The sequence below is a fragment of the Cryptotermes secundus genome, unplaced genomic scaffold, assembly GCF_002891405.2.
Source record: "Cryptotermes secundus unplaced genomic scaffold, Csec_1.0 scaffold6, whole genome shotgun sequence".
Taxonomy (NCBI): Eukaryota; Metazoa; Arthropoda; class Insecta; order Blattodea; family Kalotermitidae; genus Cryptotermes; species Cryptotermes secundus.
Genome location: NW_019725001.1, coordinates 177,835 through 193,018, shown reverse-complemented (window position 1 = coordinate 193,018; position 15,184 = coordinate 177,835). Strand labels below are relative to the sequence as shown.

The following is a 15,184-nucleotide window of genomic DNA, read 5'->3' as shown; positions in this document are numbered from 1 at the left end:
TAACGGGCGCCGGGAGCGCTTTCCTGGGCTAAAGTGGCCGGGGCGTGAAGCTGACCACTCACCTCCAACTAGTGCCGAAGCCAAGAAAATATGGAGCAATACCTCCACTTCCCCATACGTTCAAGTTCAAGTTCAAGTCACATTGCGACTGACGGTCGGTCAGTCAGTCAGTAAGTCTTGGTGTCGAGCCCCATCTGGGGCTCATGACCAGATATTTATTACTGTTTGGCATTTACGGTCTTGTTTTTGTGGGGCGCCCTCTCTGACGAGAGGACGGGTCTGCCTTTTGTATATGCTGCTGGCCCTTGCCAGTGCAGCCTTTCTCGGGTCTGAGTCCTTTGGAGCTCGCTACCCTATTTTACTCTCTCAGATTTGAGACTTCCCTTTTCTTCGCCTCCTACAACTCGCAGGGTCACGGTGGAGGTGTTTGACCCCGCCTCCACACGGGGGCTCCCCCATACGTCTTCATGGCATAATGTTTAAATAGTTAAGCACAGGGACAACTTTACCTTTTTTTATGTTTCAGAGTCGTATTATTGTTCTGGTGCAATATCTACCGTGATTATTTTACATTATTTTCTTAAAATTAATGTTTGTGCTCCATTTAAGCAGCTGATCGATTTTCACGTTAGTGTTAGCTGTGAAAATATGTTTTCTCTTTATGCGGATATTCGCCATATAAAATCAGAACTTATCGTCATGAGGCTTTTCTTTGTGACGTTCGCGGGTTAAATTTAGAAATGCTGCTTTTGTTTCGGGGATTTACCACGACCTTTCCTCATTGTGATCATTTGAATTCACCTGTTTACAGGTGGTTTGTGTCACTACTGTAAACCTACTGGATTGTCTGCTTCCTGATTATGTTTCTCTATGAGTCATTGTCACGGTCGCTTCAGAACAAACAAAAGAGCATTCAGGAGTTGTGCAAGGACATTTATATCCATTTCAGTGTGAAAAGCATTGCCTCTAAAGTTTGCAACAACAATTCGAAAAACAATAAGCCAGTAGCTTCACCTTGCCTGTCTGTCCGTCAGTCTATATGTAGCAAAATATTGACCGTTCAAGCTTTCTTTCAAATTTCTCAACAATAGTACACGTTATATAAGGACATGGATATATTTCTACGTGCATAATTCGAGAAACTTTTATCGGAGCTTAACAATATTTCAAAAGAGATCTTCTAGAGGAAAATGGAATTAAACTATAGAGAATTGACCGGCCTGTCCTCCGCCCCCCTTTCCTTAGTTCTCTGTCACTCCTGTGGTTGCATTATTAGTTCTATGTTGTTACACTAGTGGCGCTGTAGTCATCATTTTTTTTAATTTTTTTTTGTGTATCTTGTATTAAAGTATTTTACGAGCTGTGTAGACAGCAATTTATTCATTATATAGCCGACAGTAATGTGTTAATACCCCACTAGAACTTTCTATCTACATAGATCATCAGGTGTTCCTTGAATACATACCAGTAGTTAATGGATTTTCGGTTAAAATGGATCCATTTTTACAATATATTTACATCAATAAAATGTAAATTCATGCACTAAATGTATTAAACTCGTACGTGAAAGGTTAAAATCTAATAGCTTCAGTAATTTAGGTAACAGTTTTAATTAGAATTAGTACTGGCCATAGTCGGTCTAGGATTTTAGGGTCGGAGAACAGGCTGTTTTTCGTAGAAAATATAATCCCTACCGCTCGTGAGATTTCTTTGGCCAGCTCAAGTATAACTAAATGCGTGGAGTGCAGCCCCCTTTTGCGTATCTAAACTCGGTCAACGCAGTGGTCTTACGTTTTAAGGATTCCGATGTTGAAATGTTTTGCAATTTGTGTAACGTTTGGTACATATAATCGCTCTGGGAATTACATCCCCTAATAATAAACGGGTGTTTTTCTCACTTAAGCAGAAATTCATAAATGAGAATTTGAGTGCAAATAGCGTAATTTTGGGAATAAATATTGTGACATGGGAAGTGAATAGAGCACACAGTAAAGGTTTTCCATGTTAACAGTGGTGAAGCTTGTTCTAAAACTAAAGAGTCTTTTAGTTACGTAAGAGGAAACTACAAAATACCTCCATGTTTTCATTTTCGGCCCAGCGAGCTACCCTGGACAGTTTAGTCTGCGCATGCTCCATCTCTTCCATGTCGGATTCCATCTCCACAAGATCGCTAGTACCTAGAAATTTATATATTTTTCTCATTTTGAACAAATAATATAAATATTTGTCTCATTGATAAATATTAGTGACACCCTTGTGTAAGAAGAGGTAAAAAATATATTTCATATCCAACACATACATTTTGTGGTTTGCTCTATAATTAGAAAAAGCGAATGTGCCAGAAATTTTACGATATGAGTACATTTCCTAACTTGTACATACAGAGTGTTATTTGAAAAGTTCCTTACATTCCTTAGTATCGATTTCATATTTTATATGTTAATTATTTTCTTGATTCGGGTTTGTTCTACAATAGACTACGATATAAATATTGCTTGATGAGTAACGGGCTAACAGGAACTGCTTCAGCGAAATTTCTATAGAGCATACGAGTAAAATTCTGGAAATCATCACGACTTCGTAAATGAAACCCTTTTCACTGTTTGTACTTACCTTATTACTTCTTTTACATCAATTGAAAGCTATTTGGAACATTTCAATATATTTTAGACAGCGTACAGTTCTGGAAATCTTCACTGTTTTCGTAATTGAGAGAATTCTCACTTTCTATACATACTTTTAAACTTTCTGTGTACAATATGCATAAAGCGAACTGCTGATAATGCCTTCTGTGATCATCTGTCGGATTATTTAAATTTCTAATTCTGAACTAGAATTAAATTTTGCATGAGATGCATAAGTACTCCAACAGTTATTCTTTCAACTCAAATTTGAAACCTCTGTTTTCAAGAAACTCGTACATAACTTATTCAGTATCCTTAACAAAGGCTCCTGTAGCTTCAGAGTTGGAAGCGTTTCGTATTCACGAATTCCAGGAATCAGGTCTTGGGCAGGAGATCCGCTATTTCTCATCAAGATTTTTCGTAATTTTCCTCAGTTCTTTCAGGCATGTTCCAGGATTATACTTTAGATGACGTCATGACCACCTCCTTCCACAGCCTTCCCAACATAGTTCCCACTCCCGTGCTGCCATTCGATGCCACGCATCTTGAGCTGCTGATTTCGTAATGAAATAATGATGAACTACTTAACAGCCACGTATCATCTAAAGCTTTGTACGTGATAAGAACAGGGTGGCCCAGCGGTAAGACTCTACACTTGTATCCCGGGCATCTTACGTTCGAATCTCGGCAGCGACACCCATTATCGTCATTATTGTCAGTCTCTGCAGATAAATACCGAAGTGCTGCTTTAATTAGGCCAAGAGCGTTTCCTTCCAAGTACTTTCCGGTTCATCATACATCAGTCGTCATACCGTCCGGCGTCGTTTGCTCTAGCTAGTGGCAACATCTGCGCATAAAGCACGTACCGCACTTCCATTGGTCTGTGTGGGGGCATGCAGCTGTTTACAGTAGCTAGAGGAAATTGTAAAGACTTATGAAGCTATCCCCGTAACAGGCAGTGAAGGCCCATAGGGTTCTGAGACGTTGAGGGTCCCACATTATCTAGACAATCGCCTCAAAGATAGCGGTAAGGTTGTCAGCCTTACGCGCCGGCCGCGCTTTACTCCCCAGGAAAATTATTCAATTAATTCCTGGTACTCATTTCTGTTAGAGTCGACCCCAGGGCCGTAATGCGGCTGGAAGGATTAGGTCAGTTGAAAAATCTAATTATCTCATCGGGACTTGAACCCGCGACCTTCCGGCTTTTAGCCTAGTGCCTCAACCAACTACGCTACTGCGTCCCCCCTCTAAAGACTTATATTATCATACAATTTTATTATAAACAATTAAACTTCATGTTTCTGGAACTTACGGAGTTATAGAGCTCATTTCTGTCACAAGAATTGGGCACAGGCCGGAGAACAGGAAATAAGGAATTTATACGAACGGTGTAGTTTTAAATGCATTCCGTCATTATTTGTATATTCCGCACATATCGCTCGATGATGGTCTCTGTGGACCGAAACCTGTTGTCATAAGAAAATTGTGTGACAGTAAATACGAATTAGTTTAAATTTGCAATAAAGAAAATTATGATCACACAGAAAGAAAGCAGTTTCAGAAAGGACGCAATTGTGAAGTCTGCTTTATAGGAATACACGTTTCCTCTTCTGAAAAAGTAGAAGAAACTGGGAGGAGTTTTACTTACTCCATTGATCGTTACGCAGATCCGAACCCGATACAGAAAGGCAGAACAGAACTAGACACAACACTGTTGCTATGGTACACATCTTTGGCAGTTCTGTTCCTGTGGGGAAACGCAACGCTTATAAAGACCGCTGAAATCGCCATATTTCGTGCGCAGACTCCTGCAACGATAAACTGTCTCACTGCACTAGCTTCCGCTTCCGGTGCTGTAGTAAGCGATCGCAGTTTGTGATATCGTGTTACGAAGTTCCGGTTGGCATGAAGTGCACATATTTGCGGAAATATGGGAACCTTTTCAGAATTTCAGTTGTCCGTGCAAACGTGCTGTGAGTCATTTAATTCTTCTGTGATTATTGTTCTATTGAAGCAGTCGACATTTATAGTATATCGGGGAATCACAGTTTTGACAACTGAGTAGTTTCTAGAATGCTGTGACAGGAAAGGCAGAAAGAAGTGCATGTTAATTTCGCTGTATCTCTGTGTCCGACGATGTGTAATGTATTCGCCCTGGGAATGGTTTCTTCTCCTGTCATCACGACTTGAGAATGAATATTCGACTTTTATTAACAAAATTACATATCGTCTTAACAGCCATGGCTACCGGATACTTTTTCTAGAGTACAGAGTAAATTTAAAAATATTTATATGTGTTACCTGTTAGGAGACCACTGGGAAGACGAATTCATAGGTGGGTGGACAATATTAAAATGGATCTTAGAGAGATAGGATGGGATGGCATGGATTGGATTGGTCTGGCTCAGGATAGGGACCATTGGAGGGCTCTTTTGAACACGGCAATGAACTTTCGGGTTCCATAAAATGCTGAGAAATTCTTGAGTAACTGCTGATTGGCTTCTCCTCAAGAAGGGCTCAGCTCCATAAGTAAGTAAAGCGTTACCTGTTAGGTTCGCCATAGAAATGAGATAGTAGGCGGACACTGAACCAGGTAAGGTACAGCCCGAGAGATCTCAATGCTTCCAGAATCATCAGAGAGTAAAATGTGGTCGTGAGTTGAAGACGTTAAGAATTACTGGACATCTGTTTATCAACCGCTTATTTCCAGTTTGAGCATAAATTCTATCAGCAAAATGGGGAACTCACTGTCTCCGGTGGTCAGTAACGTATTTATGGAGGACATTGAGGAAATAGCATTGGGCGCAGCAGACCACAAACCCGCTAAATGGCTCAGACACGTCGGCTACACTTCCTTGGTTTGGCCACATGGACCAGCGAGATTGCAACAATATTTTCACCGCCTCAACAGCGTCACACCTAATGTCAAATTTACAATGGAAGTTGAAGCTAATGATAATCCTCTTCTTGGATGTCTTGGTCATGAAGAGGAATCCTAACCTGGCCATGAAGGTGTACCGGAAACTGGCTGTTGTCTGCAATTCAAGTCCAACTACACACATCACGTAAAAAGGTGAGCATTTCGTAGTTAATTTAGTAGAGCCGGGGTCATATGGCAGGATCAGAAGGATTTCAACGAGGAAATTAAGAGCATAAGACATGGTCTGAAGCTTGAGGAATACCGACAAGGACTCCATGATGAAGCCATGGAGACTTACCCGTCCCTCTTCACGTCACGGTCATTACCCCATATGTTAAGTGCATCTCCGTGAAATTCACACAGTGAACACAAAATCTCCTGATTGTGGATTTTCGTGATGTCTTGGAGTCCCCCCCCCCAAGACAAAATAAATTTTGAACATATATTAATTATTCATGCATTCATTCATACTCGTATATAAAAATGAATAAAATATTCACAGCGGTAACCCAGCACTTCATTTATTTCATCACACAAGAAACTGCATTTTTGTTGAACATTTTAGTGCGTGTATGTGATATTCATCCCTGTATCTAACTGTCAGAGTTCTGCTCCTCCTTATTCTTCCATTCTTGCATCATCTGGCGGAAGTCATCACATTCTTCACCTGAAAAACAGATAACGTGATATTTTAACAGTGTTCTTAGGACTTTAGTTCCACGTTTTCAGAAATATCCTTACACTTTTAACACTTCGAAGCCTAAGTCCGTCTAAATAATATTAAGAATTCTGTTCCTACCTCACAGAGAACACTGTATCTCAATTGTGAAGGCAACTGCTCAGTGCTCCTTAGGGAAATAATTACTGCTTCTCCCCAAAATAATATGAAACACATAAGTACACTCTGCGGTTAGAAGGCAGTGTTTGTGGATGCTGAAGCAGATGGCACGTACACTAAACACTGTACTCTAAAGGGTTAATCAGAATTTACTGTTGTACTTTGCAATGCGCTGTGACGAACACAGATTGAAGGCGCAATATATATCCTCATTCAAATAAAATCTATTACATTTTTAGAATTTATCTTATATATATATACGCCTGTATATGAAATTCATTTTGCTGTATCATATTTTGTATTTTGATTTGTTCACAAGATAATTTACACAACAAATATGATATTCATTGATAATATTTACTGCTACAAATACAAATTTTGATAAGGAAATTTGAAGGAAAGTGACATTTATAGAGCCTAGACGTGTGTGGGAGAATAATAAAAACGGGATAAAAGGATGTCAACTTGATTCATCCAGCTCAGGATATCGAGAATTATAGGCTCTTGTGAACTCTGTAATGAACCGTTGAGTTCCCGTAAAATGCTGGGGATCTCTTGACTAGCTTAGCAACCATTAACTTTGGTAATTCTGTTCCTTGGAATTAGTCACTTAGTTGCTACTGAGCTACATATATCAGTGTAAATGAAAATCTTCAAGCTCCTGCAAGCATAAACAAAATGAAACTTTTAATACCAATAAATTGTGCCACGAAGCGTAATGTCTGAAAATACTTGAAAATAATGGCTAATATTTTTTGAACTGCCGGATTCAGACTGAAACTTGTAGCCCAGTAGTAAAAGGTGTCATCAGCAAATTAATATTCTGTTGACTAAAGTAGATCGAAGTATTATACCTCGTATATATTTATATATAAACCTTTTCTATCGCAAAATTTTTATTATTTTAAAGTACTGGGGACTTGTTGCTGCGAAAAGACTTTCTCCATGATCAGCAATATTTAAGAATGCCTGTATTTCCCCCTCAATTCTTCGAACACAATATAAGCGTTAACATTAAGGGAACCCTGTAATGTTTGGCCGCGTACAATACAATATCACCAAATTTACTGATATTACAACAAAGTAAGATGGAAAATTTTCAAACCGAAACTGAGGGTCAGCCCCTTTATTATTATAGAACCAATGAAACAGGCGTAAGGAATTCATGTAAAAATTGATCTTTGTACGATTAATTTATTGATAAAGAATCATTTTCAGACAGTGTAAGCGGATATTTTTACAGAAAACTTTAAAAAAGAAATATGCTGTTCGTTTCTCTGTACCTAGGTGCTTATTTAAAACATACGTACGCGGAACACAGTGATGTGTATATGCCTGTTGTATAGTATGTGCAAAAAGTTAAAATTTAGAACTATCCCTGTAACAGGCCGTGGAGGCCCATAGGGTTGGGAGACGTCAAGGCTGTCACATTTTCTAGACAGTCGGCTTACAGATGGCGGTGAGGTTGTCAGCCTTACGCCCCGGTCGTCCTTTACCCCCAGGAAGATTTCTGGTACTGGTCCGTATCTAAATATATGAATGTATATGGAAAAGGACGCAGTCCCTAGATCTGACCTAGTTAGCTCAAGCGGTAACGTTTCTGACTTTTGTTTTGCAGATGCCCGTTTGAATTCCGGGCAGTGCATCGGCTAATCTCATTGAGATTTCTGTAATTGCCCTCAATCTTTCCAGGCAAATTTCAGTATGCTACCTCAAATGTGGGCACTACCCATCCCTTCTGCACCCCTTCCAATTCTCTGTTAGCTACCAATCGTCGTGACATTAGGAGATATACAGACTGTACATCTGATTGTCCTACAGATACTCTTGTACACTTACTGTGAACTGTTTGGCTCTCAGGGCAGTTCTGAAAATTGAAGAATGCAGGTTATTACATGTATGTTCAGTTGCATATGTTCGTACGCATACACACGCCTATATACAGGAGCGGCAGCCTCACAACAATTCTACTGGCCAGACATTCCTCTTTACTGGTCTACTTGTCGTCACGTAATATATTAGAAATACAGACTACTGTTCATTATTTTATATAATATACATAAAAGATATAATTTACTCTTAAAGCTTGCTGTTCGGCCTCTTTGTAGAAATTAAACTACAGAGCGTAAGTTAATATTAAAGAACAAATTCAAAGACGTTTACACTTATCGGCCATGCCTCCTCAATTGCCACAGACGAGCAGACGGATAGTTTATTGCACAGCGCTTAAAGTTTCACTAAGATGAAATAAACAACTTGTTTACTTTGAGAGGAAAATGTATATTTCTATTTAATCTGTCTGTGGTATTTTAAAAGATGTGTCTGTATGAAATATGACAAGAGAATTTACATTTTAACAAGAATTAGGTTATTTCATTCTAAGGGTATCACAATGTTCTAAGAAATGAAAACAGGCGTGCGGGCATAGTCTTATTTTAAATACTAAAATTATTCCAGCATGCTTAATATAGAATTTAATTCGTGATCAGTGACTCTGTATCAATAGTGCTTGTGTAATGTGGTAATTATAGTCAGAGTGGCAGTACTACCCTTTTACGTGACGCTGTTGTCATGTTCTGCTGTAAAGCATGAAGGGTCTATATATAGTTGTTGCACTTCAAGGTCAGCAATATTCCGCACGAATTGTCAAGTTACGAAATGGACACATTGCGTAAATATTCTTCCTAGCCGACTCGCTGTGGTTAAATTATGCAGACAAGAGTTCTACTTAAAAAATGTACCGTGTATAAAATTCCTTGCTCGTTTTACTCTGCAATCTTTAGTCGAAGTATTTATAATTCCGATAAATATCTGGTTGGTTACGCTTGAGTTGCTCATAAAATGTCGGTATATAGATCTTTATGTAAATGTATCTTTGTTGTTGTCGCTATTTTTTTCTCGTCTGATTTGAAACGAAATTGGAATGTTTCGTCAAATTTTAGTGAAGATCCTCAATATTAATTTTATATTAAAATTCACTTGGTGAATCACGAAAAAATAAACATATTATTTTTAATTGACGGATTTTTTAATTTATCAATGCAAACTCGCAAAAAAATAATTTAACAACTCTATGGAAGATTTTCAAACCCGAATCAGTAATTATTCGTGAAAAAATCGAATTATAAAACAGATATTGTGATATGTCTAAGCGTTGCTGGGCAACAGGATGTGGAACGAGTTGCCATGAAGACAGACTCTTGATAAACGGTCGGTTGCCAAGCTGCCCAACAGTGGAACGAGGTTACGCAACAGTAAGTAAAGCGATGTTTCTGGGTGCCGTGCCCTGCCTAGCAGAAGCGCGCTGGTTGCTACGCAGCGTTGCCCAGCAACGCCTCTGTAACACGGCGATTACGTAGCAGATAAGTGAGGTGCGTTTTCCGCTGTCCGACTGAGGGTTTACGAGTATAAGAGATACTGGAATGCCCAAGTCATACCGTGTGGAGGCGGGGTCGAATACCTCCACCGTGACCCTGCAAGGCGTAGGAGAAGACGAAAAGGGAGTCTCAAATCTGAGACAGTAAAATGTGGTCGCAAGTACTAAGGGACTCGGATCCGACAATGACTGCGCTGGCAAGGGCCAGCGGCATATATAAAAGACAGACCCGTCCTCTCGTCAGAGAGGGCGCCCCAAAAACAAGACCGTAACTGTCAAACAGCAATAAATATCTGGTCATGAGCTCGAGATGGGGCTCGGCACCAAGGCTTACTGACTGACTGACCGTAAGTCGCAATGTGACTTTGACTTTGACTAAGGAGTCAGTTGAATTTTAGCAGCCGCCGAAGCCGGTTAGTATTCGGAGTATTCGGCGGAGCAGAAGTCAGTCGGTCGCGGGAAGAAGAAGACCCGAACGCGTGGTGAGAGGATTTTATGTGGTAGTGCGCGATAACTGAGAAGTCAGCCAGTGAAGACTCATTGTGTGCCTTCAAGACTGTGTGTGTGCTGTTGTAGAGTTATATTGGGAGTGTGTAATACAGTGACACTGGTATAGCTCCCGTATCGTACTGTGAATACGTGTAGACTGCTGAGGACAGAGTGGACAAATTTTGCGTAGGGTTGTAAATTGTGTAAACCCGTAACAGTGTTATAATCAATTGTCGTTACGACTTGTAGGTTGTTAAATAAACCAATCAACAATCTGAACGGCGTCTTCAGTAGCCAAACACGTTACAATAGTATATGTTGGTGCAAGAACATGGTTTTCTTATTGCAGAACTCCTTTCATATAAATTCTTGATGTGTTTAGAAGGAGCTCAGTAGAACAAATAAAGCTTACCAGAATGACCTCGTACTTCACGCAGTGATAAGCCATTATTCCCGCAAGATTGCAATTACTTTCCACCAACCCTTCGCTCATTATTTCTGCAAACAGAAGGAAACCATATGTAAATAAACATATATATATATCTAATAAAAGTGTAATGGAACCGTTGATGTTTATCTGATGATTCGTCTAAAACTGCACGCTAAATGAGACGTACTTTATATCATTATAATCGTGTCGTAATTACTCACGCCTAGGAATGTAACGCCTCCTGCATGGGGCATGGCTGAAAAGAACAGAAAGAAATAAAGTGTGTACGAGTGAAGTTAATTATTGAAAATGTGATGGCCCTCGGAACAAGGCCTAGAGGACTGATGCATGTACTCAGAAAAGGAGAGTACTTCCAGCGTGTTTTGTGGACACTCACTTAAAGTTTCGTGTTCAGCAACTGACGAAATAAGTACCATCATCTTGAGTACGCCTTGTGTGATGGATAAGATATAATTCAAGATCTGTCTTCTCGCCAATCGTGGTCTATGTAACAATATAAATGTTCAAATTGCGGTCTTCTGGGTTGTGACGCCGTGTCCAATGTTAAACTCTTAATGTAAAGGTTTACTGCAATAACACCCTTCTCTGGATAATATTACAACTTCTCGCGGCTACTTTAACATAAGAAAATCTTATATAATTTCCAGTAATATTGTGACATGTGTACTTGTTGCTAGGTAATGATCGCTAAACAAACATTTTGACAGCGGACATTGCTAGGCAGCGGCCTTCAAACGGCAACAGATGAGTTTTTAGTTTGCTGCAACAGCGGAACTACAACAGTGTGGAGCGGTGTCTTCTGTGCGGTCTGTGCTGAGTTGGGTGCTGCAGTGCAGTACAGTCAGATGAGTAGGATGTTGGTGTGAGATGACCGCCAGCCTCGGAGTCGGTTGGTGAGTGAGTATGTTATAGAACTGTTGAGGTTCAGTCCTTGTGAACTGTTCCTGTCAGGAGCTGGTAATTGAGGCCGCTGGCGGTTCAAGAATCCAGAGGAAGAGGGACGTCTGTCATTGGAAGCTGCTACCGGGCAACAACTAGAGCAGAGTGAGAAGACTTGGTGCGTGCTCTAACGAACTGCAGAGTGTGAGAATAAGCGAAAGCGCATTAGTTGCTTGTAATGACCTTCTGTAAGCGTTTAGTGAATGCGAGCATGAATCTGTAGTCACTCGATCAGCTGACCGTATTATGATAGCCAACACATATAAGGCTTTATTATTGAAATAGAGCAGAAAATGAAACAGCATGGGAAGATGCGTGCGGCAGTGAGCTAGCCTATGTCTATGTTGGAGGAAACATAAGGGAAGCATTAGCATAAAAACGTGTTGCACAGATTAACGCCAGAAGACCTGAAGATATATGGAAACACATGAAATCCGTTAACGGAAGACAGCGTTCTGGAAGCTGACTGGCAAGGAGACTAGGAGGAACTGGAGATAGGAAATCCACAAAAATATAAGGAGAAAAAAAAAGAAGGGAAAGAGTGTGAAGAAACAAAGAATAATATTCACTCGGCACCCTGACGACAAGTTCAGTGTAGTCGTGCCCGAATTCTACGTACTTCTGATAACGTTCTCACAGAGGGTGTTTGAAACTAAGGCCATTGTCAACGTATTAAATTTAGCAGTAGAAATATTCTGGTATAATAATACTCATATACTGTATTTTAATTCATATCATTTTATTAAAATTGACCACTAAACTATTGAAGTTAAACAGGAACCAGCTACGATGGGTGGTAGGACTACTTACAGGACACTGCCACATCAAAGGACATCTGTTCAAACTGAGACTAAGTGACAGTCCCACTTGTGAGAGGTGTCAAGAAGAAAATGAAACAGCCACACATATCCGGCGTGAATGTGAGGCCTTAGCTTATTTAAGATTGCCCCACTTGGGTCAATATTTTATGGAACCAAGTGATTATTTCGACGTTCCAACGTACAAGATCCTGCGAGGATGGGGATAACCAGAAGGGGAGGCACAACAGATCATTGTGGTCACGGTGGAAGGGCCAAGAATGTCCACCCCTTGTACATTCATACATTCATTCATTAAAAATTGTCCCCTGACTCTATGATGTACAATCGTTATTCAAAGCCCAATGATCGCTCACTTGCGCAACAAATTCAACTCCTTCCCCATTACGTAACCCGAAAGTTTATGGCAGTGTTCACAGGAACTCACCATTACCCCTTATCAAGATTCTGATGAATCCAGCCTACACATTTGCGCCCTTTCTTAAGCTCCGATTTACTATTATTCTCCCATCAGAGCTCACGTAAGTCTGCTAAGAGTTCACGGTTTCGCGAATTTCCCGAAGAAAATTTTGTTTTCAAATTAATTATTTTGAAACGTAGAGCAAACTTCATCCATTGCGAAAAGAGGGAGGGAGGGAGGGGAAAAGTGTTGTGTTGCTGTTTCAGTTTCAGAAAATGATTCATTTGCTTACCTCTTGCACGTTTATTGGCTTTCTTCGCACAGTATAGTCCAGCATGTTTCGCTACATCCTTCAGAGTGTCATCAGTGTAGGCCTCATCAATGAACTTCTCAAAATCCTCTTCCTTCGCATAGCCATCCTCGTCGAGCTTAAAGGAAGGTCTTCATTAAAATATGCGGTGCAAAGTAAAATATTGTTTCTACACGTCGTCCAACCTCTGTACAAGGTATAATGCAGGGGGTGAGCTTTTCTATGTTTATAAGGCTTATGTATTGTACTAAAATCCAACGAATGGATCAGAGGCAGAGTCAGAATTACTTTACGGCTGACAGTTGTCAATCAGTTCGTCTTCGTGAGAAGACCCTTGAGACTCACGACCATCAATTTTTTTTCAACTGGACCCTTGCGGTCATAGTCATTATGTAACATCCTCCCTGACGAGAGGCTGGGTCTGTTGTTTAAAATTGTTACGGGTCCTCGCCAGTACAGTCTTTCTCAGATCCGAGTCCCATGGGACTCATGACCACATTTTACTGCCCACATTCGAGACTCCCCAACCTCGAGGACCAGGTCCCTATATTACACGTATATCCCCCGGGAGCAGGGTGGAGCAGTTATACCCACCGGGACTGGGTTCCCTTTCCGTCACCTCCTACGACTCGCTGGGATACACTGGGGTTATTCTAACGCGCCTGCGCACGGGCACGACGAATGAAATTCGTCGGAGTAATTATCCATAATTCCAGTTACTACCGCATAGCAAACACACTGCGACCCTGCTACAAATACCAACCGGGTAATGCTGTTTAGGGAAATAATTTTTGTTTTTCTGAGGATGAAACAAAGCATATGGATATACCGTCTGCGCAAAAAGTAGAATAGCCATTTGTGTGCTAAAAAAGGCGATGTCCATAGTTTTAAAGGATTAAATATTCATGACGTGTCATCATTTCCTTTTAAGATACGGAATGTAAGGAAACGTCATTAATATTTAGGGTTTGTTCCTTTCAGAGCAATAGATTTCACATGTAAAGTAAAGGTTAAGGGCCTCCTTGGTGCTTATATTTTTATAAAATTTATTAAATACATATCTTATTCAAAAATATTAATTACTGTAGGCCTACGCATTGTTGCACCCTATAAGAGTACCTTAAACGCGATAAAAGACATAATAAGGAATTACATTATTTTAGTTCGACTATTAAAGAAATTTCCTGGCGAAGAACCAGTACTCTACATAAATATAATTATTTGTGTTGTGTATAAAATTGATATAATGCAGTGTCCAACTTACCGCACCCTTCTCCCTGCCAATGCACTCAGCAATGCCCTAAAATGAATTTAAATTATCCAAATTACTATCTATGAATTAATCAAACAATACACAGTGATAGAAATAGTAAAATTCTGAGGCAGAGACGCTAAAGTCTTCTTCTCAACAAGCATTCATTTTTTGTATGTTAGGATCTTTCATTCTGTCCTCAGAATATATCTTTGTATTCACACATATATAAATTCATAACAAATACATATACTGTTTCTATAAAATAGGAATATATTCCTTGAGCTTAATTTGTGTGTGTCTGTACTAATCATAAAATTACCGGCTTCTGTGGAACCTAAAATTCTGTACCATTTTCACAAGACACCACCACTGGACTCTGTCCTGAACCAGACGAAACCAGTAAAATTATATTCACATCTGAACCTACATTTTTTAAATGATCTCGTCTTTGAGATCTTTCGACTGGAGTTGTGAATGCATTTGACTTTGTTTAATAACTAAAGTCATATTATTAATTCATATATATATATATATAACTAATATGAGGTAATGAGTCTGTAATATTCAATTACTTTGCTGTTAAATGTGACAGTAACACACAGTGCCGATAAATTACCTGCAGAATTTTTTGGAGACGGGGTACCGAAACCTTCTTCCTCCGTTGTCTCCAAGATCTGCCCTTCTAACTTGTCCTAACTTCGTACGAATTTGTCTTGCGAGAGTCCTGCCTTCCGAAGTGTCACGCTAGATAATCCGATATATAT

General features: G+C 39.8%; 2 protein-coding genes across 3 annotated transcripts in view; both read right to left on the bottom strand.

The window, feature by feature from the left end:
* Positions 1-2,156, bottom strand: part of LOC111863157 (general odorant-binding protein 68-like) — a 16,101-nt gene extending 13,945 nt beyond the window's left edge. For both annotated transcript variants that reach the window (XM_023849213.2, XM_023849214.2), the window contains exon 1: positions 2,074-2,156. In XM_023849213.2, coding sequence (XP_023704981.1) covers positions 2,074-2,145 — 72 coding nt within the window. In that variant the 5' untranslated portion in view covers positions 2,146-2,156. The remainder of the gene's footprint in view (positions 1-2,073) is intronic.
* A 3,883-nt stretch (positions 2,157-6,039) lies between these two features.
* Positions 6,040-15,184, bottom strand: part of LOC111863142 (general odorant-binding protein 68) — a 19,091-nt gene continuing 9,946 nt past the window's right edge. The window contains exons 5-9 of the mRNA XM_023849191.2: positions 14,430-14,465; positions 13,148-13,283; positions 10,660-10,745; positions 8,222-8,249; positions 6,040-6,211 (exon numbers count right to left, since the gene is read on the bottom strand). Coding sequence (XP_023704959.1) covers positions 6,138-6,211; positions 8,222-8,249; positions 10,660-10,745; positions 13,148-13,283; positions 14,430-14,465 — 360 coding nt within the window. The 3' untranslated portion in view covers positions 6,040-6,137. The remainder of the gene's footprint in view (positions 6,212-8,221; positions 8,250-10,659; positions 10,746-13,147; positions 13,284-14,429; positions 14,466-15,184) is intronic.